The 24,682-nt window shown below is 54.5% G+C and overlaps 10 protein-coding genes across 10 annotated transcripts; 5 read left to right on the top strand and 5 right to left on the bottom strand.

The window, feature by feature from the left end:
• Positions 1-151: 151 nt before the first annotated feature.
• On the top strand, positions 152-1,150 carry VDAG_07371 (uncharacterized protein; the record flags this gene model as incomplete). Its single annotated transcript, XM_009656276.1, has 1 exon — positions 152-1,150. One exon carries the CDS (start codon positions 152-154, stop codon positions 1,148-1,150), a length of 999 nt encoding a protein of 332 aa, XP_009654571.1.
• A 319-nt stretch (positions 1,151-1,469) lies between these two features.
• Positions 1,470-2,810, bottom strand: VDAG_07370 (uncharacterized protein; the record flags this gene model as incomplete). Its single annotated transcript, XM_009656275.1, has 4 exons — positions 1,470-1,533; positions 1,656-2,010; positions 2,067-2,653; positions 2,758-2,810. 4 exons carry the CDS (start codon positions 2,808-2,810, stop codon positions 1,470-1,472), a joined length of 1,059 nt encoding a protein of 352 aa, XP_009654570.1.
• Positions 2,811-3,159: 349 nt separating this feature from the next.
• On the bottom strand, positions 3,160-5,426 carry VDAG_07369 (peroxisomal copper amine oxidase; the record flags this gene model as incomplete). The annotated part of the gene is made up of 4 exons (XM_009656274.1): positions 3,160-3,575; positions 3,646-4,126; positions 4,184-5,056; positions 5,121-5,426. The coding sequence occupies 4 exons, from the start codon at positions 5,424-5,426 to the stop codon at positions 3,160-3,162; spliced, it is 2,076 nt and encodes a 691-aa protein (XP_009654569.1).
• A 2,259-nt stretch (positions 5,427-7,685) lies between these two features.
• On the top strand, positions 7,686-8,767 carry VDAG_07368 (uncharacterized protein; the record flags this gene model as incomplete). Its single annotated transcript, XM_009656273.1, has 2 exons — positions 7,686-8,657; positions 8,714-8,767. The coding sequence occupies 2 exons, from the start codon at positions 7,686-7,688 to the stop codon at positions 8,765-8,767; spliced, it is 1,026 nt and encodes a 341-aa protein (XP_009654568.1).
• A 298-nt stretch (positions 8,768-9,065) lies between these two features.
• VDAG_07367 (serin endopeptidase) lies at positions 9,066-11,950 on the bottom strand (the record flags this gene model as incomplete). The annotated part of the gene is made up of 5 exons (XM_009656272.1): positions 9,066-9,921; positions 9,992-11,322; positions 11,382-11,720; positions 11,774-11,885; positions 11,946-11,950. 5 exons carry the CDS (start codon positions 11,948-11,950, stop codon positions 9,066-9,068), a joined length of 2,643 nt encoding a protein of 880 aa, XP_009654567.1.
• Positions 11,951-14,625: 2,675 nt separating this feature from the next.
• VDAG_07366 (uncharacterized protein) lies at positions 14,626-14,952 on the top strand (the record flags this gene model as incomplete). Its single annotated transcript, XM_009656271.1, has 1 exon — positions 14,626-14,952. One exon carries the CDS (start codon positions 14,626-14,628, stop codon positions 14,950-14,952), a length of 327 nt encoding a protein of 108 aa, XP_009654566.1.
• A 302-nt stretch (positions 14,953-15,254) lies between these two features.
• On the bottom strand, positions 15,255-16,401 carry VDAG_07365 (uncharacterized protein; the record flags this gene model as incomplete). The annotated part of the gene is made up of 2 exons (XM_009656270.1): positions 15,255-16,199; positions 16,258-16,401. The coding sequence occupies 2 exons, from the start codon at positions 16,399-16,401 to the stop codon at positions 15,255-15,257; spliced, it is 1,089 nt and encodes a 362-aa protein (XP_009654565.1).
• A 1,901-nt stretch (positions 16,402-18,302) lies between these two features.
• Positions 18,303-18,803, top strand: VDAG_07364 (uncharacterized protein; the record flags this gene model as incomplete). Its single annotated transcript, XM_009656269.1, has 1 exon — positions 18,303-18,803. One exon carries the CDS (start codon positions 18,303-18,305, stop codon positions 18,801-18,803), a length of 501 nt encoding a protein of 166 aa, XP_009654564.1.
• A 1,393-nt stretch (positions 18,804-20,196) lies between these two features.
• On the top strand, positions 20,197-20,856 carry VDAG_07363 (uncharacterized protein; the record flags this gene model as incomplete). Its single annotated transcript, XM_009656268.1, has 1 exon — positions 20,197-20,856. The coding sequence occupies one exon, from the start codon at positions 20,197-20,199 to the stop codon at positions 20,854-20,856; it is 660 nt and encodes a 219-aa protein (XP_009654563.1).
• A 1,286-nt stretch (positions 20,857-22,142) lies between these two features.
• Positions 22,143-24,064, bottom strand: VDAG_07362 (high-affinity nicotinic acid transporter; the record flags this gene model as incomplete). Its single annotated transcript, XM_009656267.1, has 3 exons — positions 22,143-23,501; positions 23,571-23,671; positions 23,731-24,064. 3 exons carry the CDS (start codon positions 24,062-24,064, stop codon positions 22,308-22,310), a joined length of 1,629 nt encoding a protein of 542 aa, XP_009654562.1. The 3' UTR covers positions 22,143-22,307.
• Between the last annotated feature and the right edge of the window lie 618 nt (positions 24,065-24,682).

Here is a 24,682-nt window from a genome sequence, read left to right as displayed (position 1 = left end):
GAGAGGCCGCTTCCGATCATGGCAACTGAATCTCGTCTACATAAGATGATGGCTCCCTGCTTCTCAAGAAACCCTCATTGCAACTTCACATCTTGTGGTGCTATCAAGACCCCCCTAACACCCTTGTTCATCATTATTACATTTGACCACCATGAAGCTCGGGGCCCTTCTTACGGGCGCTGCCCTCATCCTGCCTACGGCACTCGCCATGCCCAAGAGCCAGTTCTGTCGAACTCTCGCCAAGCCTGACTGCGGCAAGGGTTGGGTTTGCGTCCCAATTGCTGCAGGATGTACGACTACCACCGACTGTCTTGGCATGTGCCGCTCAGCGAAGAAGTACAGCGCCATAGTGCCAGTCGTGGAAAAGGAGAAGGCTCCTGTGGAGAAGGTAAAAGAGACTATCAAGGAGAAGAAGTTGGAGAAAGGAAAAGGAAAAGAAAGGAAGGGCAAGGATGTGACAAAGATGGGGGTTAGCGATGCAGCTGAATCTGTCAATCCATCTGCTGAAATGCGAAACCCTCCTCAAGAAAAGCAAGAAAAGCCCGGAAACCACGGCAAGAAGGAAGGTGACAAGCACGACAAGAAGAAGGGCCTTAAGAAGCACGAAAAGACGAAGGGTGATAAGCAAAAATCCAAGGGCCACGACGACAAGCCGGAGAAGAAGCACCCGAAGGATGGCAAGCATCCTAGCAAGTCCAAGCACCACGATAAGCCCAAGACAAAGCACGATGAAGAGCCGGAGCACCCCAAGAAGCCGGAGCATCCTAAAAAGCCGGAGCATCCCAAGAACCCGAAGCCTAAGCACCACAAGAAGCCAGAACAAAAGGCGGAGCACCCCAAGAAGCCAGAGCATCCTAAGGAGCCAGAGCATCCCAAAAAGCCTGAACACCCCAAGAAGCCGGAGCACCCCAAGAAGCCTGAACACCCCAAAAGGCCCGAGCATCCAAAGAGGCCCGAGCACAAGAAGCCGGAGCACCCTAAGAAGGACGGTCCTTCGAAGACACCAGCCCCTAAGGATGAGGGACCGAAGAAGACAGAGCCCAAGACTGGCCCGAAGACAAAGGAGGCTGAGAAGCCCAAGGACCAAAAGCCAGACTCCCAGGTCCCTGAAAAGAAGCAAGCCCAGGGTACCCCCAAGAAGGGCGAGTAGTCGGAACAACACAACCACTGCAGAATAGGACCTCGTCAGCAGATTCTCTTTCTGTCAATGATTGGGAGTCAATCCGAACTGGTCAAGTATGTCGATCAGTCGCAGCAAAAGGGCCAAGGTCGTAATTCATTCTCGGACAAACCTGGTGACGGAGTTATTCTCTGGCTTGGGGTTGACTACGTTTACTATGGGTTGAGATGACAAGTATCGGCCTGAATGCCATCACAGGTACTCCAAATTGATCATATGAGTCGTAACCACGGGGCCCTGCGATGCTCAATGGCATTGATTGACTGCAAGCCAGTGATGTAACTTACTGTTACGGTTGGCCCCGAAGGGGCTTAGTGGCAGCCCTCACACGGTCATAAGTGCCTTGCTGGCAGCTATCCAATTAAGCCAAAAGGATACGTATGGAATCAACGTTGTCAATTCATCTGGGCTGCATCCATAGAGATATAGGCCATAGGACCATACAACATCAACGGGTATACCCCGTAACACTTACAACTGCATGGCAGCAGCCATGAATGTCGCAGCGAAGGCTAAACCGGACCCGCGCCAAACTACCCCCGCATCCGAAGGCGGGAACTCTGCCTGTGGCTCCCGGCTCCCATCCACTACCTTGTTTGGCGCAAGACAGACAAGGTACACTTTTTGCTGTGATCCAGACTGCACCGTGAAAAGCATAGGCACAGTTTGCTGTACCCGCAGGTCGTATACATCGAACTCGTTCTCCTCCTCGTCCGGAGGCATGATGCGCCAGCCGGGGAAACCAGCAAAGGAGCGGTATCCGTTTGGAACATCGGTGTGCGGGAGATTGTCCAAAACGCAGACGGACGGGTTGAGTTGTACAGGGTTGGCTTTCCCAGTCAGTATTCGAGCTAAGAACGCGAACGAGAGGCGGGAGGGCACGTACAGGTGCGGAAGCCAGTGGAGACGTCACATTTATCCCCGAGGTCGAGCTCAGGACAGGACCCGTCAGAGGGGGGCATCGGCGTCTTCAAGGCTTCTTCGATACACTCTTCCGACAATACGCCGCTACATGAGTCCTCACTCGACGCGTCACCCACAGAGGTCGCATTCTGCCCGGGCATGGTGTACCCGCACACGCGCGTCGCGTTGCCAGTCTCGGTGCCAACAAAGCTCTGGGGCACGCTGAGGAAGACGGCCAGGTCTTGAGCTGTCGGCCAGCCGTCGAAGTAAACGTTGGTTCTGCGGATATCGGTCAGGGTTGTAGAGACGAACCAATCTTCGTCTCCATTGTCAAGCGGTGGAATAGCAATCGTGCCAGTGGTATTCCAGCTGCGATTTTCTGCGAGGTGGCGGATGGGGAAAGGGCAGTCTTCAAGGCTTTCGTTCCTCTGGGCGGTCGCACAAGGCTGACCAGACAGGAGGAATGTAGCCGCGAGAGCAAAGCGTGTTTTAGTGGGCATACTGTTCGATTTCTGGTTTTCACGATGATTGAGCGATTGCGTGCTGAAATTATGGAAGAGAGACCCGGAGCTGGCAATTGCTAAAGATATTTAAGTCCGGACTCCTCAACACGTAAATCTGAAGCTTGGAACCAAATTTCTTCATGAGTGGAGGCGACTCATACCAAGACGAACGAAGGATTGCCAAGTGCGCTCAGCTGCTTTTTACTGGCATCGTGGGAACGCATCTCTCACTGCTCGAACCCACATATTAGAAGTAACCGTCCTTGAGAACCCACAGGTGCCGCTCGTGGCCTTGGCGACAGACTTAGAGCTGCTAAGGGATACCCCAAGACGGATCTATTGCGGAACGCCCAGAGCTTTTGCTACCATGACCAGACTATCAAGGTTCTGAAAATCTCTTGGCGAAGGTCAAGAGTGATCGAGTCCAACGCACGTCCTCAGGACGAAGCAAAATGTCAGGCTGGCAGGCAAAGGAATAGAAAAACGATTAAAATACCTGAAATCGAAGAGAGGGAGGCCTCTTAAAATGGAAAATGCATTCAGACATCGCTAATCCTACATTCTTACCTCCACTCAAGACGGTCCATTGGTCCCGTTCGCATGTCCATTAGTACCATTTGCCTGTCCATTGGTCTCATTCGAGCAGCACTCCCTAAACGCAAGCGTACTATCCTTGTCCGCCGCGTCGAGGGCTCCCTTACCCGCAGCAACTTGCGACGGCGTGCTTGCATAGCTCGGCGGCACGTCGAGAACGGGGTTGTTCCGGAAGAAGTTGCGCGGCCGCAGCAGTAGCGTGATCGGCTCGACCGGCATGACGGGGAAGTCCTCGGGCGCCGGGATATGGGTCACGCCGAACGTGTGCCAGAGCACGACGTCCTCGTCCTCGATCGACTCAGTACCGTCGCCGATCCATTCAAGAATGCCGCGCGAGGGTTCGCCTGAAGTCTGAGGCACATGTCGGCCTGCTGGCCACAGTTGATCGTCGCGGTCTATACTGTTAGTAGGTGTCCACAGGGCACGGCAACATGGTGAGGTAGCAAGGTGGTATGGGAAGCTTACATTTCGTGACGTGCACCGCGTGGCGGGCGAAGGCTGCACGCTTCCAAACAAGCGAGCCCTCTTTGGGCAGCAGTCCCGGCACCTCGCGGCTGACCAGCTTGTAGCTAGCAGGCTTGCCACTGTAAGGATGCAGCTTGCTTGTGTTGGCAATCTCCCACGTGCGAGATGTTGCGCCATTGTAGTCCGTCTTCGAGTTGCCTGTGGTGTCGAGCTTGGTGCGACGGGCCCCAAAGGCGTTACCATAGAAGTTCTCAGGACTGCCGACCGGGGCGTCAGAAGCGACCGTGTCGACCTGGAAGACTGTGTTGCGCGGGCCGTCAATGTTGGGATCGACGCGCAGGCAGAAGAGGTGCTGGTGGTTGTGGGCGTTGACACCGGGGAACACCTGGGTGCCCCAGCCATTGGTATCTTCGCCTTCGTTCATGGCATATGTGTTGAGAATGCCTGTGAGCTTGATCTCAGGCTGGATGGTACCGTCTTGCTGGAGTGGTTGTCAGTGACCATGGAACGGAATGGTATGAGCGTGGACGCAGCTTACATGGAAAATCCACTGAATAGCATACTCATAGTTAGCGGCAGTAAAGATCTGCTGCACAATGAGCTTCCGCGCCCGCGTCACGATGACCGAGTCATCACGGAAATCACTATGCTTGAACAGAATTCCACTGTCCTCTTCATGGATGCAAACAGCGTTCTTGATCGTGCGGACACCGCCAGCACGCGTGGGAAACTCGGCATCAAGGTAATGGATGGACCCCTTGCAGTCGCAGCCCAGCGTCAAGGCATTCGTCATGTAGCCCGCGCCGTACTCCCCGAGATCAAAAGCGTGCTTTCTTTGATGGGGATGCTCCGGGTTGCCGTAGGGTACGACCATCTCGGCGAGCGAAAGTCGGTAGAAGATGGGTCTCAAATTGCCTTTGTCGTTGTAGGTGATGTTGTTGAGGACAATGCCCTCCCGGTAGTTAAAGCCAATGTGGAACTTCCAGTTCTGCCACTCGAGCTCCCTGCCCTCGATTTTGAACGACACGCCCTCTGGTTGCGTGATATTTATGGGCTTGATATCCTTCCGGTACCCGCCATTATTCTCAATAGCAGCGGGGTGGTAGTCGACAGGCTTCGTTTTACTGATAGGCCGACGGATCTTGGGAATATCTATATCGACAATCTCTTGCTTGTCAACATCATAGATGGGGCAGAAGTCGAGAGGATATTGGTACTGGCACGTGTCGACGTCGGGGCGATAATACATGAGAGCCTGCTGCAGGCGCACGACGTTGCCGTGACGCTCATCGTAACCGATGGTCCAGGGGTCACAGTACACCTTGTGCATCTCTTCCTTGGGGATGCCGGAGATCTCGCACTGCTCAATGACCTTGGGGTCCTTGCGACAGATGTGCTCGACGGCTACGAGCTCTTCCATCGTGATCTGGCCAGTCAGTTTGCGCATGGACACTGTCAGAGCTACAGCGGCTTACGATTGGCTGCACGCCGTCAAGGAGATCCCATTGAGTGATCTTGTCTTCGACCAGGTCCACGAAGCCCTCGAAGACCTTGCCGCCCTTGGCGATGACGACGACGTCAGCGATCCTCGCAGGCCGAGGGGCGGCGGCAGGGTCGGCCAGCCAGGCGGTCATCTCGGCCTTTCGAGGCTCATGGAGTGAGACGACATTGTAGAACAATTCGCCGTGCGCCTTCTGGACGGCGGCGATCGCTTGCTCGATCTCAGCCGAAGTGAGGGGATCGAAAGGATGCGGCAGTGTGCCGTTCACTGCTGCAGGCATGACTGATGAATAGGAGACGGGCAAGTTGCGAAGGTTTAGTTGGTAAGAATACTGAGGACGTGGGGTATGGTCGAAGGCTCGCGAGATGGCCGACGTTTATACTTGAGACTGACCATGGCCTGGGTCGTAATCGTCGTTACCGAGCGCGGGGTGCTGTAGCCATGTGTGACCTGACCTCTCAACCTCCGAGATAAGTCCAACCAAACACAAAGGCGATAAGACGCCTCGCACCCTCTAGGACGCGACGTTCCCCAATGACCGTCGTAGTCGTAAGCTAAGACGATTGTGGTACATTGGCCTAGGCGATCAGCGGTCGATAAGAGAACGGGTTGGTGCTCAAGCTTCCCCCGCATCAGTCCCGATGGGGAGTAGAAGGGGCATGGCTTGCATGAGCTCGTGGCCAGATGATAAGCTGCCGGGATTGGATGCGGGGGGGTAAGAACCGTTTGTCGGGATTTATGGATGTCTCGTCACGTCGGCTTCAACGACGCTGGCGACCTGGCTTGGTGTTTGCGATTCTTTGTGGTCATCGGATGGCGGAATGCGCTTGAAATGGCGTGGGATGGCACAGGTGGTCGAGCACAACTCCTCGGCGGATGGGTTCTCCGTTGTGATATCAATTCTGAATCTTCTGCGGTTCGACGCTAGCGCGAGGTCCTGCAAGTCATGATGCCGAACAAGTTAAGCTTGGATGTTCGGGGAAGGGAAGAGAAGAAGAAAAGGAAGTGCATGTTTTGAGTACAGAGAAGTGCTTGGATTCAGGATGATCACTGTTTCAAACCAATTCAAGGTCGAGGCTTGAACCACGACATTAGTCACGCAATCTTTTTCAGTTTCGGATTATTTAATGTCAATGTCTGACGCACTGAGCACATTTGAATACAACACAAGTCAGCATAATAGGTTGACTGTGTATGAGCCTAGTCTCTACGGGCCTCAGGATGGTAGAAATGCGTCACGGCGTCTTGAACCAGGCATGACAGCAGCCATTGAGAGGACAACAACAGAAACCCTCCTATGGTGGGAGAATATATCTTCATGCCTTTTCAAAATCCCATCAAGCCTCTATAGCAGTACATCGGCCAAAGACAATGAAGGTCACTAACATCATGTTCAGCTCGGCGTGGATCTATGCAAGTCAAAACAATGCTGCAAGCCTGGTCCAATGGTTTTACTACTCCATCACTCCCAGAGAAATGTAAGTTCCCTTGAATCCCTGAAACTAATAACGGTGAGCTGTGGTAAGTTTCGCAAAATTCTAAGAACACTTTCGTAGTTTGGGTCGAGCTCAGGTAATGCAGATCTCAGGAGGTCGATGACTGTGTCGTTCTGTTCGAAGCCGCTCACCGTTTCCTGGTTGGTGGAGGCCCAGCTGTCTGAGAGGGTGTAGGCGATGGTGGTGTCCTTGAAGAGGCGATGGCAAACTCGTAGTAGTCTCTCAGAAGAGGGATGAGACTTTCTCAAGTGCATGTTACTGTGCAGAGTCGTGCAGTAAAGACACAGAAGTATTGCCAGATATTGAGTAAAAAGATTTCCAAGCAATGTTCTCGCGTTGAGCGGTGACCTGTGGGCAGGGGACTTGTAGAAGGCGTGCATTGCTGGGGATACAGCGGTATGCTTCAGGGGTTTAAGGCCCTGCTGACCCTGTAAGTGGCATTCAGGTCTCGCCTGGGGCCTAGCTAGACCGGGGCTCCATGCGCTAAGAAGGAGCTTGCTGGATGCCTGTGCCCCCCTATGACATCCACTGGAGCATCACTACGGCGCCCACAAGAGCTGGTGGCCAGATGCCATTCGAGCCCCTACAACGGATCCCAGGGCTCCCCCGGGCACTCTCGTAAGAGTCAGACACCACGATTTTAGTGGCTTCAGAGGGTCAGTGTGGAGCGCTGGAAGTGATGACATCAGCAGGCCATGTGGGTCCCGGAGCCTCCAGTATCGAGTGAGTCGCGATTTTTGAGTGCCTCAAGTTCCCCTCAACACCATCAGGATGCTGAGCTTCTACATCTCAACAGGGGGCGGCATTGCTTCGGGTCCATCAGGCTGACGCAAGAATTGAGCCTCTACATCTTGTGAGTCCGTGTTGGGAAATATGCAAGGCCCATGGCCAACTGCTTGACGGTGCCTTTCCTTCCCTGGCACCCACAACTGACAGAACCAGGCCTCACACCTCGAGACCCGAGAATTGGGACCCTTGTACATACCTTGAATGAGAGATCCACGTCAGGGCCTACTCATCAAGTACTCCTGAGCCATATCGCCATGGCTCAGCCGTCGCCTGCCTTTGCGACACCTCTGCCCCAGTCAAATCGATCCGAGGTCCTTGAGTGGCGCTTCCCCAAGCCCTACCATCAATATGTCCTGACGGGAAAGTCGCGAGCCGCGTGGCACACGTCCTTCGTCATCCCACAGCTCAATCTCCTGCTCGACGCCGGTCTTGTCGTCAACAAGGAGCGTCCCAAGCACATCTTCCTGACCCACGGCCACAGCGACCACGTCCTCCTCTCGCCCGCCTTTGTCAAGCGAGAAGACCCGCCAGATATCTACTGCCCCGTCGAGATGAAAAGGTTCTTCGACGACTACATACTCGCCAAAACCATGATGAACCGTGGCGGCCACATCCAGTACGACGAGGCCGAGGCCCGCGGTCTGCCCGTCGACAAGGACGCCCCCGACGTGGACGACGACGGCCGGACGCCCTCGCAGCGCGCCTTTCTCGGCACCCACGTCACGCACCCCGTCGTCCCCGGCGACGAGATCCCCCTGCGCCGCCTCAAGGGCATGAGCGCCACCGTCTTCCAGTGCGACCACAACGTCCCCTGCGTCGGCTACGTCTTCAGCACGACGACCCACCGCCTCAAGCCCGAGTACACGTCCCTCTCAGGCAACGAGATCAAGGCCCTGCGGACCTCGGGCGTCGACATCACGGCCCCGCACACGAGCCCCGTCTTTGCCTTCCTCGGCGACACGACGGCCTCCGTGTTGGCCGCCGAGCCGCCGTGGCTGCGGGACGGCATCCCCGTCGTCATCACCGAGTGCAGCTTCTTGTACGAGGAGCACAGGGCCCAGGCGGAGAAGACGAAGCACACGTACTGGCCTGATCTCGAGGTTGTCGTGCGCAGGTGGCCCGAGACGACGTTTGTCATTATGCATTTCAGCATGCGGTACAGCGACGAGCAGGTGTCGGCCTTTTTCAAGGGGCTGCCGGATCCGCCTAGGAATATTGTCGTCTGGGTAGATGGGCATGCGTAGTGCCTCTGCGAGCAAACAAAATCTAGACCATGTTGAAGGGCCCTGAGTGCAAAAAGCACTGTTATCTGCAATTCAAGGTATTGGAAAGGTGATGCTGGTAGGATTGGTTAGATGGTCCTGGTAGTTCCTGGCACTCATCAGTGTCTCATGCCCCATGATATGCCTCGAGCCAGGTCAGAGAGCATGATCATCTGGCAGGATATTCATCTGCCAGCACACAGCTTTCCACTCGGGGACTTCTCTCGATAATCAATCTGGAGGCTACTCCCTCAGAACAAGTCCCTGACACTGGTCAATTCTCGATCAACGTTCATTGGAGACTCAAACCGACGACATGGCTCAGCTGGAATGTGAAACTCGTATAATGACTGATTACAACACTAGACAGTCTCACTTGCTCAGCGGCAGCACCTCAATCTCCGGCGTCTCAAACACATCCCAATTGTCCGACGCCGCGCGATTGCCAAACGGCCGCAACGAGGCCACCCGCATGCGATACCGCCCCGGCGCGATCCGCGTCCCGTTGCCCAGCTCGCCGAACCAAGAAAACTCGGACTTCAGTTTGTTCGACATGGTCCGCGGCACATTGACCAGGGGAAACCTGTAAATCTCCCAGAGATCGTCGGAATCAGGCTCAAATATCAAATCCGAGCCGACAAACGACCACGCCGCCACGGACCCGACGAAGCCCGCCTTGCCCTCGCGCGGCGGGTATGCCCACTGCCGCTCGCGCCACGACGACTCAAAGATGTCCCATCGCAGCTCGCGCGTGCCGAAGAAGCTCCGCATCGAGAGGCGCGGGAAGTCCGGCCGCGCGGCGTCCTGGCTGAAGGTGAAGCTGGCCTTGGTCTCGATGCTGGCGTTGGCGGGGCCCGAGACAATCAGCGGCACGCCGGCGGTGCGCTCGAACATGACGCCCACGTCGCGCTTGAGGTCCGCTGCGAGGCCGAGGTACGGCACGCACAGCTCGTCGCCGTTGCTGCCCTTGATGATGATCCGGCCGCTGTACACGGGGAGCGCCTCGGGCGCGGCCGCGGCGCCCTCGGCCACCGGCGCGAAGTTGAACTGCGCCGTGCGCGTCTGTCCGGGATTGACGGTGAAACCGGCGCGGGGGAATGAGACCCGCGGGCTCAGCTTGAGCGGGTTTGCCAGTAGGTCACTGGCGTCTGCGATACGCGCCGGCGACGCCGTGCGGACGGCGGCCAGACCGCCGTAGTCCTGCTGCGAAAACGTGTACGTGATGGGCCTTGTCCCGGTGTTGGTGATGTCCACTTTGTGGTAGCGGCTAAAGTGCCCGCGTGTCGTTGAGGGCAAACCTGGTGAACGACAGGCTCGTGTCCTGGCCCAGCACCTTCGAGGCGTTGACGAGACCGGTGCCCACCTGCGCAACGGGAGCGAGGGCGTCGAAGAGGCCGCTGCCGGAGTAAGGATCGTCCCAGCCGATGGGCTCGCCCGAGGAGATGATGCGCATGGCGAGCTTCTTAGCCCAGCTCTTGTCCTGTTTGGCGCGGCCGCCAAACTGGCCGACGTAGAGGGCCGCCACGCCAGCAATGTACGGCGTTGCCATAGAAGTGCCGCTTAAGATAGCATAGCCGTCGCCGAGATATGTCGACAGAATAGTGCTTCCTGGGGCTGAGATGTCTGACTTCAGAGCCAGGTCGTTGCCTGGCCCGACGCTTGTGAAGGTACTTGCAAGGCCCGGGCGGATGGCGTTAGAAATCGACGTGGTGTGCAGGTCAGGACGGACGTCAAAGTCAAATGTGACCTTGCCGCCCGCCTTGAGAACGTCAATAACCGCTTTGCCGTCTTCGGCGGGTATCATGGCCATGTTGGGGTTTGACTCCTGCACTCCAGGCTGAACCAATGGTCTCTCGTTGGTGTAGACGATTATGTGTGTCGCGTTGTGCTCCTTCAGAAAGGCCTGCTTGGTCGTGAAATCGCAGGTGCCGCGTCGGACAAGCACAACGACCTCGGACAGGTCCGGCGTATCGGCCGGCAAGGGTGCGCATGCCTCGTCGTCGAGGGCATCGAGAGAGACGGGCCAGACGGGCCAGCCCTTGACCTTCGCCGGATACCAGTCGAAATGGGATCTGTAGGGAATCCACCTTTCCTCAGACGCACGCCCGGGCAGCGTCAACGTCGATTTGAAATTGAGCAAGGGGATGACATCTGGCTCGGTGGAGGCGACCGATACGACATTGACGCCTGCGCTGCCACTGTCGGCGGCGAAAGCTCCCGGCCCGCCATTGTTTCCCGCCGCAATAATGACCAGGACGCCTTGCTCAACAATCCTATCGGCCACGAGAGCCCAAGGGTTGTCAGCCCAACCGTTCATAGAGCCAATCGAGATGCTAATGATGTCTACACCGTCATCATATGCTCTCAGCATAGCCTCGATCAGCGTTTCGTCGTCGGTGCTCAGGCTTGGTGAAAGCACTTTGTACGCGTAGAGAGAGGCTTCAGGCGCTACACCTGTGAAGAACTCGCTCTGTCCTGCAATGATACCCGCGACATGAGTGCCATGGCCGTTCGCGTCATCGGGGTCCTCGTCTGGAATCTTGACCTCGCCTGCCTTCGGCCATGTCGTCTGGCCTGCGAAATCATGGCCACCGACGACTTTGAAGCCTTTGCCGAAGCCTCCGCCGAGCTAAGCCGCCCCGTTAGCAGGTGTTTAACAGGTGGGCTTCTCTCCGTCGTGTCACTCACTGCCTTGTGCCGGTAGTTGATCCCGCTATCAATGACGCCGACGATGGCGCCCTTGCCCTTGATGTTGGCTTTGTGGAGCTTGTCGACGCCTGTCATGTCGTGGACGGAGTAGTTGCTAAGCTGAGGCTCGCCGCCCAGGCGCTGGACCAGGGGCTCGCCGAGCGTCAGCCTGCGGGACTGCCAGGCTTTGGCCACGACGGCCTTGTCTTGGATCGAGTCGACCGTGCTCTTCGGTGCCTTGATGGTGCAGCCTCGGAAAAGGCCGTTGTCAAACACCTTGACGACGTCGATGCCGTCTTCCTTGCCCAGGGCATTGACCGCGGCCGAAACGTCGGTTTTCTGAAGGGCCGTCAACAGACAGATCTTGCGTCCACACAATGCAGTACACTTACGGCGTCAAACTCGACGATATAGTGGCCGTTGCCCACAACACCACCCCCGCTCTTCTCGGGCTGGGGCCCAGACACCTCATCTCTGCGGTATCTCCGTGGATGAGACGGAGGGCTTTCCTCTGTGTGAGCTGCCGCTGCGATGGCCCATAAGCCTAGAATGGCCCGAGAGAACCTCATATTTGCCGCCTTGATGACCTGCTGCCTGGAACTCCGAACACGAAGTTGGAGGAGGTAAGGATGATGCGCCCTGGCAACCACAAGGAGATGCGGTGGTGGTGCGACGTCTTTTTGAAGGCTTTCGAATGTGTTCTGACTCGCTTCATTTTGTTGCGCGAGTCTTGTGAGTCCCGTCATTGGGTTTCATCGGCGGATTTCTCCCAATATGCTCGTGTGCTTGCGATACCTTCTCCGGGGCATGCCGGCTCTTGCCCAGGCGGATGCGCGGTGGCCTCCCCGTGTACCATGTAATGAGTCGACATGCATCCCGGAAAGCTGCGCGTGAGGCATGGGGGTTGTCAACCAGCGATGGCCAGGAGCGAAAGTTTGATTTATGGTGACCTGCCATTGACCCGTAACTGCGAACCTTAATAAATTCGATTTGATCATTTGGCATCTTGTGGCAATCGGTCTAGGTCCTGGGTTGCGGCAGTCTCGGACACCATGCAATCTCCCGCCATGAAGCGACACAGCCGCCCCGCGTCGCTTGCGAGATTATCAGTGCCAAAGCGTCCATTGCGCCGCAGGAAACCCAAGCGTACTCCTGTCATCATACCGAGCACCCACGCATGCACCAAGGATCCCCAGACATCGGCCATCCATGGCACATCTTAGCCCGACCTGGATTCGATAAGGTAGCTGCGGCTTCTTGGAATGACTTATAACCACCCTTTTGACTGCCCGTGCATCCACCTTCTTCCAGCCCACTCCGGCTCCGAGCTCCCAAGGGTCTGCCTTGGTCAGGGGCATGCCATCCCTCCCTTACCTAGGCCAGCATGTCTCATCGTTTCAACCAAGCTTAAGTGGAGGGGATCGCTGTCCTTTCATTCAATTCATTCACCAAGCCTCGATCCGCCATTGACCAAAGCCTATTCAGCTCAGCTTTCTTAGTATCGCTCACTGCACATGGCAAGCTCAAATGGTAGTAACAAGAAAACCTATGACCACATAAATGCTCGTTCAGCGTCGCATGCAACCCCTTGCGGCGTCTCGTTAAGGTCTTGGTCTACCTCTACATGCCGCTCATGCGTGTCACCCAAACGATATCCAGCCGCTGTCGACCGTGTTTACAGTAGGAGGAAGAAGTTCCTATTGCGACTTTTGCTTCGGCATAATGGTGCTTAGTGATAATCTGTGCGGACGCCGTGTTGTTTGCTCGGATCGTCTCGCGCATAGTAGGCTGCATCTGTTTCTTAATCATGCCCGTGTGTGCCATGACGGGAGGTGGGCGACAGCCGTGCGTAAAGGCAGAAGCACTCGTAGCGGTTTGTCGTCGTATAAACGTTGGCTCAGGGCAAAAGCTAGTCGGCCGCGAATGGTGTCGTGTAATTGAAGTCACAAATTGAGATTAATTCGTCATCAATCGCGCAAACTTCTTGCGGCCAAAAGCAACGACGGCTAGAGCTCTCAGGTGAACAACCCTGTGGGACGCCAGCCAACAAGCAGCTTTAAGAAACTTGTCCCTGGACAGATGTCTGGCGCCATCAAAGCACTCTGGGGCATTAGACAAGCGAGAGGCTGTCCATTGGGGCGATCATCTCGGCTGGACGCAATCAGCGCGAAAGCCGCCGCAGCGGTACCAAAGAAACCGCCAAGAACAGCAGGGGGCTGTGCAACAGGTGACTTCAGTGCCGTTGACATGCGCATATGTATCTGCGCGAGTGCCCTGTTCTCCAGATTCCCCTAGTCACCTCTAGTTACCTCGATAGACTCTCAGCGACTTGCTCCGGCAGCCTCTGTCCGTGGCCTTCGGACATGGCGAGGCTCATCGCATGGATTAAAAAGCATCTTGGCAAAGGGCCGGTTTCCAATAAGCAATCAGCAGGAAACCCGCCGTTCCTTCCAACACCGCGCAGACCCCTCACGCCAGCAGGATTCGAATCGCCCAACACCAACGGAGTCGGTATCCAAAGGCAGCCTTCGCAATGTCTTTTCTTCACCAAGGTACCCGATGATTGTCGACACATGATTCTCACGACGGCCTTTGGCGGGCGAGTTCTTCACATGGACCTCATTTTTGACATCTCACCCTCCCCGAAGTTGATGAAAGCTGGCCAGACATCGATATCTCGGCAGAAGGTATGGCAATACAGGGGCGCCGTTTGCAATCGACCAAACTGGATATTGCCAGAGACCGGACCCGTCTTACGTTTCAGTTGGACCGGGCTCTGGAACGATGGGTGCATGACGCGCATCTACGAAGGCAAACAGCTGCCGTTTGATGCGGAGAAAATTGACATCATGGGATTCTTACTGTCCTGCAGACAAGCGTAGGTTTTTCTATCTGAGCAATCAACTGCCTGGCCACGGCATCCGCACTGATTGCACCTAGCTATACTGAAGGTATACATATCCTGTACTCCTCCAACGTGATCTGCATTCGAAGCAAGCCGCTCCTCCTTCACCTACCCAAACTTATGCCCTCGGAGCGCCTTGCATCTATTGTATCGCTCGAGATAACGGTGGAACCGGAGTGGACACTAGGGGAAGATGGCATATTGAGACACGACTTCAATAAAATCAAGCCCATACTCGATAACATTGCTCAGCAATGTCACCAATTACGGAGCCTATGCATATCCATATTCGTCGGCTGCCAAGGAGACATGATCATCGGTGGCCCAGCCCTGCCCATGATGGACGACTTCTACCGCGCCATGCACGCACAGCTGCGCGACATGAGGGTGGAGGTGCCCTATCCCACTTACCGCGCGTGTACGGTGACGCCATGCAGCAACTCCCACCCTCTCGAGGCGCCTGACAATCAAAGAACTTGGAAATCAAAATGGAGGGCACTGGATGGCGAGGAGGCTATAAATCAGTTTCGAAGCCTAGAGAACTTCCCGAAGCCGCCACTAAGACTACCGATAACACACGACGGGGACGAGCGATCATTGAGCGCAGGTTACTGGTTGACCGATGGCGCTATGGCCTACCAAATCATGGCTGGAGGGTACCTGTAAATACGTCGGCTTGTGGCTCGAGCTTTAAGTAGTAAGAGCTCGTAATATCGCAGTGTGAACACGCTGCTCTGACTGGCCATCATCTTCACGGTTGTTCATGGCACGGTCCTGACAACACACTGTAGTTCGGCTGAGACGACTTGGCTCTTGGGAATCTGTGCCGAATAGAGCACCCTACGACACACCGAACGGGAGGACAAGCATACTCAAATAATTTACAACAAGTGCGAAAAGAGAACCGGTTTTTCTAGAAATCAATGCGTGCGGAAATACTCTGGTCTGGTCTGGGGCTGCGAAACCTTTCACTGGTTTCCCTCCTGCTTGATAAATGGGGCCTGGGCAAGTGCCTTAGCCTGCACATCCCAAACCTTTCTTCCCAGCTTGATGAGCTCTGGCCCGAATTCTTCGAGCACGTCCGAGACAGGCTCCTCTCCCTTGCGGATTTCTTCCCAATACTTCTCGTCAGGGGCAAAAGTAGCAGCGTTCCAAATATTCTTCCATTTCGAAATTGCTGCAAGAGCCTCAGGCTGTTGGCTTTGCACACAGCTGGCGACCATGTAGAAGGACGAACGTTTGGCGTGGCCAGGTATAGGCTTGAACAACTTGATCGAGGCGAACCTTGTGAACAGCCGAACAAGGCACAGTGTATCCCAAGCTTCGAGTTTGTGGAGGAGTACGATCATGGTCCCACCCGATCTCAGATGTTCAAGGCCCAGCGCAAGCTGCACGGTGGTTAGCCTGCGAGCCTCTCTCTTCTCTCGATATGGAGCACGATCGTGTGTTCGGAGGACTTGGCCATCGCAGAGAACGAGGTCGAATACACGACTCGTATCGATCTGTCGAGGAAGGAACTTCTCGGCGTCGATGTGGTCGACGGGTATGTTTGGGGAACCCATATCGGCAGCGAGCATTGTGACATCGAGGAATCTCAAGTCAACATCAGCACGACGGGGAAGCAGAATCTTGTGCCCGCCATGCGATATTGGAAGGCTGAAGCCTAGAGCCTTGGACCCCGGGTTGAAGCTCAGTGCTGTCTGCAGAAAGCCTCCGGGTGCCATGCACATGTCAAGAATCTCTGGCTGTTGAGAAGCGGGGTTGACAATGCTGAAAGCCCCAGTAGCAGCTTGAATCTCCCGACCGATCCTTAACATCAACTGGTAAAAGTACCTGGCTGTTTTCTCGCTGGACTGATCTGCTCTCTGGCGTTGAAGTTGAAAAAACTTGTCGCCTTCGGGATTGTTCCACCCCTGATGGCTTGTCAGCGCTATCAAACCTCAGATGTCCTGGAGCTGGTGAAGGACCAACTCTTTGCCGCAGATCGGTCAGGCTATGGAACTCAGGCACCCTTTCGATCAAGTACGGCACGATGATGCCGGAAGCTTTGTTCCAACCCCGACTGTCTGACCAGGAAGCTTCACCATCAGGCTTATCCTGAGACGCCTCACTCATGATGAGGAACGAACGTGATCGGAAAAACGTGATCGGTAGGTGCGGACGGCAATGTCTTGACTAGTCGAGCCTGGGTATCAATTAGAAGGTGTCAAAGTGGTTGAGCCCTTTGCTGGATCAAACTTGACGAAACTCAAGCCTTATAAAGCATGGCCATAAGAGAAGGTGGCCTATGACCCGAGGCTAAGTATCGGCGGTCCTCCCGCAGATGTACAAACACCTCCGTTGGTTGTTGGCTGTCTAGGCAATGTTAAGCTGCGGCTGAGGTTTGTATGGCAGAGTGTTGGTGCATGAAGCCGCCACTTTGCCAACAGAGGCGTGATGTTATCCCATGTGTGCACCCACGACCGTGAAGAAGCTAGCACTAGAAGGTAAGTGAGTGCTGCCAATCGTGTGAAGCCAGTCACCATCGGAACGCTGCAAGCCGCCATCAAATGCATGTTGCTATGTTAGGTCCAAACGCTTCTGTGTTTTGGGCTCCCCGTTTGGCAACTTCACATGTTAGCTCCAACCGTACATGTAGCCTGGTAAATACTCCTACTAGCAGGGTATGGCGACCTTGCCAGACACATCACTTGAACATGAACCGGGTTCTCCAACTCTCTGAAGAGCGTCTCTCATCTATATTCAGCAGACGCAACCCAGCGTCTGCCAGCCTGTTAATCCCTGGCACAACAATCGTTGCGGTCAAGCACGGTTGCTGATTTTACGTTGAATCGAATATCTTGCATCTCATCAAGGCAGATTTGCGACGGTTGCCAGGCGCCGAGGACAATGCACGAGGCTTGACCAGAGATTGTGGGGGGTGGCAGTCATCTAATAAACTCTCATTCAAGACGGACGAATGAAATGAGGAGTCAGGCCTATCGGTGGCAATGCTAACAGCGGAGGTCGTGGGCTAGCACGATTTGACTGCCTGGCTTCAGAGTGTTCTGGGATGTCATGTTTTGCTTGCATCAGCAATTGAGCTCTTGCCAAACATCATTTGGCAATCCCAAAATCTTGTTTAAAAACTCTCATCGCTCCTTTGCTACGCTCTGCGATCAGTAAATGCGGGTCTCACGAGATGCATGTTCCTTTCCTGGTGTACCAGAAAGCCCACGTTTTTCGCTTGACCGGGACTTGGTGTATTGCCCACAAGCGAGTCTGGATGACATTTCGCCCCAGGTGCACCAACCGTTCACATTTCCCTTTCCCATGCAGTTTGACCCCTGATAGGAGTCATGCTACGTCATGCGACAGCTGTGGACCAGTTGGGCGTCAAAGGCCTGTGGTTTGACGCTGCCCCCTGGCAACAGAAACAAATGAGGGCCATGGTTGAGGACGCCGGCCCACATCGTTGATAAGCGAGGACAGAGGTTCTAGATGTATTTCTACATCGAGTGGATGCACAATACACACCGAGGTTCGGTAGAAATAGAAAAAATGAAGCGTGCCTGAGCATGTAAAAGCCGAAGAGTACACCAGTGTTGGTGGCCTCAGGCGGGGGCGGGAGTTGAAAGCTGTGCCTGATTCAGCTTAAACACCTACTATTTTGAGCGACGTAGGATCACTGCGACCATCAGCCGTTACGTAGGACGAAAGACATTCAAAATTGGAAATACCACCTCGCACAGCTTTGCTTCGCTGTATGCCAAGGCGCTCTCCAAATTCCGCCGTGTATTGACCAATAGAGGAGACCGACTGTGCCGCAGGGCCAGGGACGTCTTCGAATGGGAGCCAAGGCCGCAAATGTCAGATAATTAAGGTAGTATATAGGTAGGGACCGAGGTAGGCAGTACTTAATCGAACCGATCTTCACGATCTCTCCCTACCTATCTCCATTGTTGTACCCTGCGCCACCTCTCCCACATCTCGACGCCACGTATATATTCCTCAGCCGTCCGCACACCAATAACAGGATGCGTACCGCCATCGCGCTTCTCGTCGCGGGGATCTTTCTCACCGCTCAAGCCTTTGAGTTCACCGGCCCCGACCCGAGCCAGAAAATCAACCTCACCCAGCCCGTCGAGATCACTTGGACCCTCGACTCGTCAATTTCCGAGCCCCTAGCCCGTGCATTCAACCTCTGGTTCTATGCGGTGTTTAGTGGTGGAGGTGGCAAAGCTAGCTGGGAAATCCGGAGCAATCTATCGCTCTCATCTACGTCATATACCTGGAACCCGCGAAGTATCGTCGACGGCCTGATCCCCAACGGCAACCTTCTCGTGCCCGGCGAGGAGCATTATTTTAGCGCCCAGCTCGTAGGAGCCGAAGGCGAGAAATTGGCCGAAGTTCAGAGCGAGAAATACGCCCTCGAAGGATACGACTTCATCAGAAACGGTGGGCTGCGCGTGGGCGCAGATATGGCAGCAGTCGGTATGATGGCTGGGCTCGTCATCGTGGGAGGCATGATGCTGTAATTACGGCACTTACGGGAGCATCGCGAGGGGTCGATAGGCACATTGGAAAGCCTTTGGTTGGTGCATTTGTTCCGTCACAAATACGGAACTCAAGATGATGCTCTCCCGAATCACAGAAGCTGGCAAGACGATGCTGTAGGGTCAGCCACAAGCTGTTGACAGCAATATAATCTTGAGGACGACTCAAATATGTGATTCCTTTGTGGTGATTCGGAAATCCGGGCCCGGAGTGTTATACGAGCACCTAATTATGATGCGGTTAGAGGATCCTATCCCAACTTAACAGCGGACTCGTATTCTTAGAGACAGGATGCGGGCGAACTCCCGTAGCCTGGCACTTCTGGATATCCATGCTTTCCATAGATAGAGCTTCCCAACATTTCTCGCAACCAAACGATGCTTTAAATCATCTTTTGACGTCTGAGAGCTCGTGGACAACCCTCTTCTCAGAACTTGTTGATGCGCGGTCTAATTGTGCTGCTTAGGTTCTCCTCGTTGCCACCGATGATCAGCTTGATATATACACGATTCCTCATATTAATCCTCCAGAGCTCCGGAACCAATGTCACCAATTGCTCAAGCTGTTTCTGACACATTCTGAGTTCTGGTTGCAAATATGAAATTCCCTCGCCTGAGCCTCTACTTACTTAGCATTGTTATCAGGATACACTACTTGAACACGACAACAAGAATTAAAATGTGGTTGCAATTCAGAAAGTTAAATCAGAGAAGTGCCAGACATCAGCTTCTGCCACAGAACATTATAGATTGCAGAACAAAAGGCACCATTGAACCATAGATAACGTCGCTTTGGGGAACACGCTAACCGCCAGATGAACAGGTTTCCTACATCCAGTGAACGAAAGAATCAATGGATTAGAACTTGTTCGTCGTGTCACACACCCATCTTAACAACCTATTATATGAGAAACTCGTGACTGTGCTGCCGTGTTATTTTCAGCTTGTCGGATTTGAGATACTCATGCACTGATATGCATCAGCGCTGCCGAAATGAAAGAAAAACACACGCACGATAGCAGCCTTTGCCATGACCATTAAATACGAACAAAAGTCCATCTTCATAGGCAGACCTAGTAGCCCCTGCGCTCCACGGAAAGCTGCGGAATTCTGCGGTCATGGTGCTGCTAGGCTGCCACGTGTGAGTGGAGACTGGAGCCCGGCATTAGAAGCACCTGCCCCGGCGGACCCGGCCCCGAGGTGGACCCAAAACTGACAGGACCCGGGAGGTTTTCGGCAACCCTACCTCCGCACACACAACAACACCCGGAAAAGGCTTTTCCAAAGGACAATCAAGCAACCCGGCTTCGCTCCCCTCAAGACCTTCTATCAATTTTCCTTCCCTCTACCATCAGTACTATCACCAGCAGCAAAGATGCGTGACTACAACCCCGACCGTATCCGCGAGCTCCAGGCTTTCCAGCTTGAGATCAACCAGCTTCGCGAGTCAAGCCGCGTCATGCAGGAGCTCCTTGTTGCCTCCGAGCTCTCCTGCGAGGCCGGCAAGGTCCTCCTGGACAAGGCCATGGTCACTGTCACTCGTCTGCAGGACCAGCTGGAGACTCATCGCGCCATCCGCGTCGAGCTCGAGAAGCATATCGAGAACCTGGAGAGCCAGAAGGAGATGCGCGAGAAGAACAAGAAGCTCGACGAAGCCCTCAAGCTCGTCAGCGACCTCAAGAAGAAGCTCGAGGTCACCGAGAAACTGGCCAAGTATCTGACCCAGCACAACGGCAAGCTGGTTCGCAAGAATCACCAGCTCGAGCAGAGAATCGCCAGTCTTTCTGCTCAGCTTGCCGAGATGAGCGACGATGAGTTCTACACCCCGGCTTCCAGCATCAAGACCCAGGGCGCTGTTTTTCATACCCCCATGTCTGTGCCCCGTCATGGAGACGGTCATGGTGCTCACGTCATGAATGAAGCCCCCCCTCCCCTGTTCCGTCTTTCCGAGGCTGGCACTTTCGTCGCCAAGAAGGAGGACGATATCGAGGAGGAGAAGAGCGACGAAGAAACCGAGGATTCCAAGCTCCTCTAAAGTCAAGAAGAACGAGAAGCCCATTGTCGGTTTCGTGAACAGGTCAGTTTCCAACCCTTCTTTACTTCTGGCCAAACTTAAGCTAATGCCGAGGAACAGTACGATCACAAGGGCTTGAAATTACACACACGATACCAACGAAAGGTTCGCTCCAACGTGCTTGGATTGGTTCTTATTGTTTCAGGAGTCAGGCTTAGGCAGGAAGACACAGAAGAGTGCGGGTTCTACCTTAACAGTTGCACGACTGGCATGGCTGGAACGCGTCATGAAACTACAAGTGAAGATCAAGATGCAGGTTAGACATACGGATGCCTAGCAATGAATCGAAGATCATTGACTTGTCAATTATGATGCCCTTTCTGCCTGATGCGTTCTGTGATATGTTGGCATTGTTTGCATGTTCTGGACTGCTGCCGACTGCGGTGCGTATGCCTCACGTGCTTGAAATGATTGGGGTTAAGACCTGACCGTGTGTTGACACCCGCGATCAGGCGCAGCGCCACGTCTATCTGGACACTTACGTTTCATGTTATCATCGATTGACCGGTGTCGTACCTTAGTCTGGCATGGAAGCAACGGTAAAGCTTCGCATCACTTCAAGTTCCCTACAGCGTCCTAACACCTTCGCACCAGAGCTCTGAGGACCTTCTTGGTTTGTTACCATGTACTTCCCTTCCTATCCCATCCGTCTTTCTCATGATACGCTCGTTGATTTCGCAAGCTAATGAACCCCCCATCCTTCTCATCCAGCCAAAATCCTCTTCCTCTCCGCCGTTCCTTCTAGGACAAAGCTCAATGGTGATTTCCTCCGTTCCGGCAACCCGTCATTCGACGACAGTCCTCTCGGCAAGAACACCTAATTGCTCCGATTACAATGCCGAGTAAGCCAATCGAATCACCATGGCCTATATACCCTCATGCTCATACCGATATTGCCGTCGATACATTTTGGGACTCATCACCCCACCACGAAGCGAAAGCTCGTCCGAAACCATACTTCGAAGGGCAGTCTTGGGAGCTCAGTAGGGGATCACGTAGCGCTTCCCTGTCCGTTCTGTTGTAGCTATGCGTGAAGTTACGCTAAACTTTCAAGCATCAACAAGACTCATTACACTATTGGCGCCATGGATCAGATGTAGGGAACGTCATAGATTGAAGTTGCCATACGAGACAGGAACATCACCACTTCTGGGCACAGTTCGAGCTTATATTATGATTTCCGCGACGATCAAGGCTTCAGAACGTCCGACGCATATGTTTATCGTTCACGTTCAAATATATTATAATGAAGATCAACAAAAGGTATCATATCGGTCTAGTCTGCTAGATGCACATTCTGAACTAACCACATACTCAACTGGCACTCTCCACCTAAAAAGCTCGTTTCCCGACTCCATGGCTGATGGGAAAAGCCTCTGACAGAAAGGCCCGGCGTGCTGATCATGAATCACCTAAATCGCGAAACGGAACCTAGGGCTCTTCTCGCCGAGCGCCTCAATCTCAAGAGGGCTGAGACCGTCCATGAGGTGATCTTGTTTCCCTTCATCCCTCAGCCTGTTCTGCCTCTTAAAGTGAAGATGCAGCGCAATGTTCAGGACAAGGGACACGACGAGCATGCCTGCGCTGGCGGCGTACCCGGCAATGAATCGAGGTGAGGCTTCAGACACAAAGAGAAAAGGAGATGCGACGCCGGATGAGTTACCGATGGTGAGGTGTAGACCGGTCGAGATGGCGCGCTTGCCGTAACGAGGGTTGTTGGTGGGGACCCAGGCAAACGAGATGCCGGACGAGGTGAAGAGACCCATGGACACAAAGAAGCAGCCGGCGTAAGAGACGGCGTTGCTGTGGTGAGAGAGGAGCATAGCATAGCCAATGATGGAGCTGCAGAGGGCCCCCATGATGAAGTAGCCACGCTTCTGGGTGATATCGGAGTAACGCGCACTGAGTAGGTAGACGATGGCGCCTGCTGCGTACACGGGAACAGTCATGGCTTGAACCTCGGCGGTACTCCACTCGCCCATCAGGTTGATGATGGTAGGCAAGAAGACGACAAATGAGTAGAGCATGATGAGCGTGGGAAATAGGGCAAAGCAATAGGCCCAAGTGGTCCAGTCCTTGAGACCGTCAATGACATCCGACTTGACCATGTTGCGGAGGTTGTGAGCGCGTCCGAGCTGAGCCTCGTGGATTCGGACGAGGTTGGCACGATCCTCGTCGGTCAGGAATTTCGCCGTCTCGGGGCTGTTGGGAAGCACAAACGGAATAATGATGCCAGTCACAATGGTAGGCAGACCATTGATCAGGATAATCCAACGCCAAGCTGACCAACCCTTGGCTCCGTCGATGAACGAGATGCCATATGCAACCATGCCACCAGCAACACCAGATAGAGCTGCAGTGGAGTAGAAGTAGGCGATGCGCAGAGCCAGGCTTCGGCGGCCGTAGAACATGGAGAGGTACAGAACCACGCCGGGGAAGAATCCTGCCTCGAAGAGGCCGAGAAGAAGACGACACGCGATGAGAGAGCCGAGGTTCTGCACGAAGGCGCTAAAGGTGGCAATGAAGCCCCAGGCGAGGGTAAGACCAGCAAGATAGCGAGCAGGCTTCAGCTTCTTGATGATCATGTTGGAAGGGGTTTCGAAAAGCTGGAACCTTGTCAGTCATCGTCCTCCTTGGACATCAAGATGATGGCACAAGGAACAGAAAACACGTACACAGTAGGTGACAAAGAGAACAGATACAGCCAGCTGGAACTGCGAGCCCGTAAGACCCAGGTCCTCCTCCATCCTGAACAGCCTCGCATTACCGATGTTGACTGGATTTCTTCCTGTCAGCTCCTTTGAAGTTTTTTGATAATCTGAGGGAAGTCCATACCTCGATCCATCATGTTCATCAAATACACCCACATGACCATGGGGATGATGCGGTAGTCAAGCTTGCGCAGGACGCCACGCTCGGTCAGCTTGTCAACCGGCTCATAGTCGGCCCCAGGCGCCCGCTCGAGAGCCTCGACCTTTCCAGAAGAGGAGTCTGAGTCCTTCGCAGCACGAGCCTTCTCCGGGTCAAAGTTGTCGTTCTGGGAGTAAGGAGGCGCCGCACTGTCACCATGGCCATCGATGGGAGCAACCTGGCCAGTGCCGACGTTGACGTCAGGGTTCAGGCCATTGCCATGGCTATGGCTGATATCATTGCCTCCGGTGGTCGCCATGTCTGGTCTGTTTCGTAGTTGCTTGTCTGTGATCTGGACTTGGGAGTGCGTAGGTCAAGCCTCGAGAGGAAGAGAGGAGACTGCGAGGGTGGGATGTCGATGGTATTTGAAGAAGAGGGCCGTGTCTTGGTATCCTAGGGGTCGAGGAGAGTCGGAGAGACGATCCCCCAGCGCGGCACCCAGGGGCACAAGGCACCCAAGCAACGAAGGATCCAAGCCTCCAAGAAGACCAAGGAGGTAGGGTCCCACCGTTGAGGTCTCGTCAATGGATCCCAGCCATGCCAGATCATCCACGGTTCTTTCCCCAAGGGTATGCATTCGCCGTTAGCCGTTGGTCCTTTGCTCCTCGTGTGCATAGGTAGTCGTCGGGGCGCGAGAGAGAGGGACGCGGATCCACGTCTCCATGTTCCTTTCCCATGGCGCTGCTCATGCTCCATTGCTCTGCCGGTGCAATTGCCAGGTTTTAGTATTGCGCCAAGGTACGAAGAGGCTTGGGTGCGTAGGGGCATGAGACTTGGCGGGCATATCGCGACCTTTTATTCGTGAGGCGGCGGAAGAATGAGTGGGCTGCGTGAAGGGAGCGGATCAAATTCCGTACTGTGTGGTGAGACGTCCATG

Source organism: Verticillium dahliae, genomic scaffold (assembly GCF_000150675.1).
Source record: "Verticillium dahliae VdLs.17 supercont1.16 genomic scaffold, whole genome shotgun sequence".
NCBI lineage: Eukaryota > Fungi > Ascomycota > Sordariomycetes > Glomerellales > Plectosphaerellaceae > Verticillium > Verticillium dahliae.
Note: the sequence above shows the minus strand (reverse complement) of the source record. Positions and strands in the feature narration are given on the sequence as shown.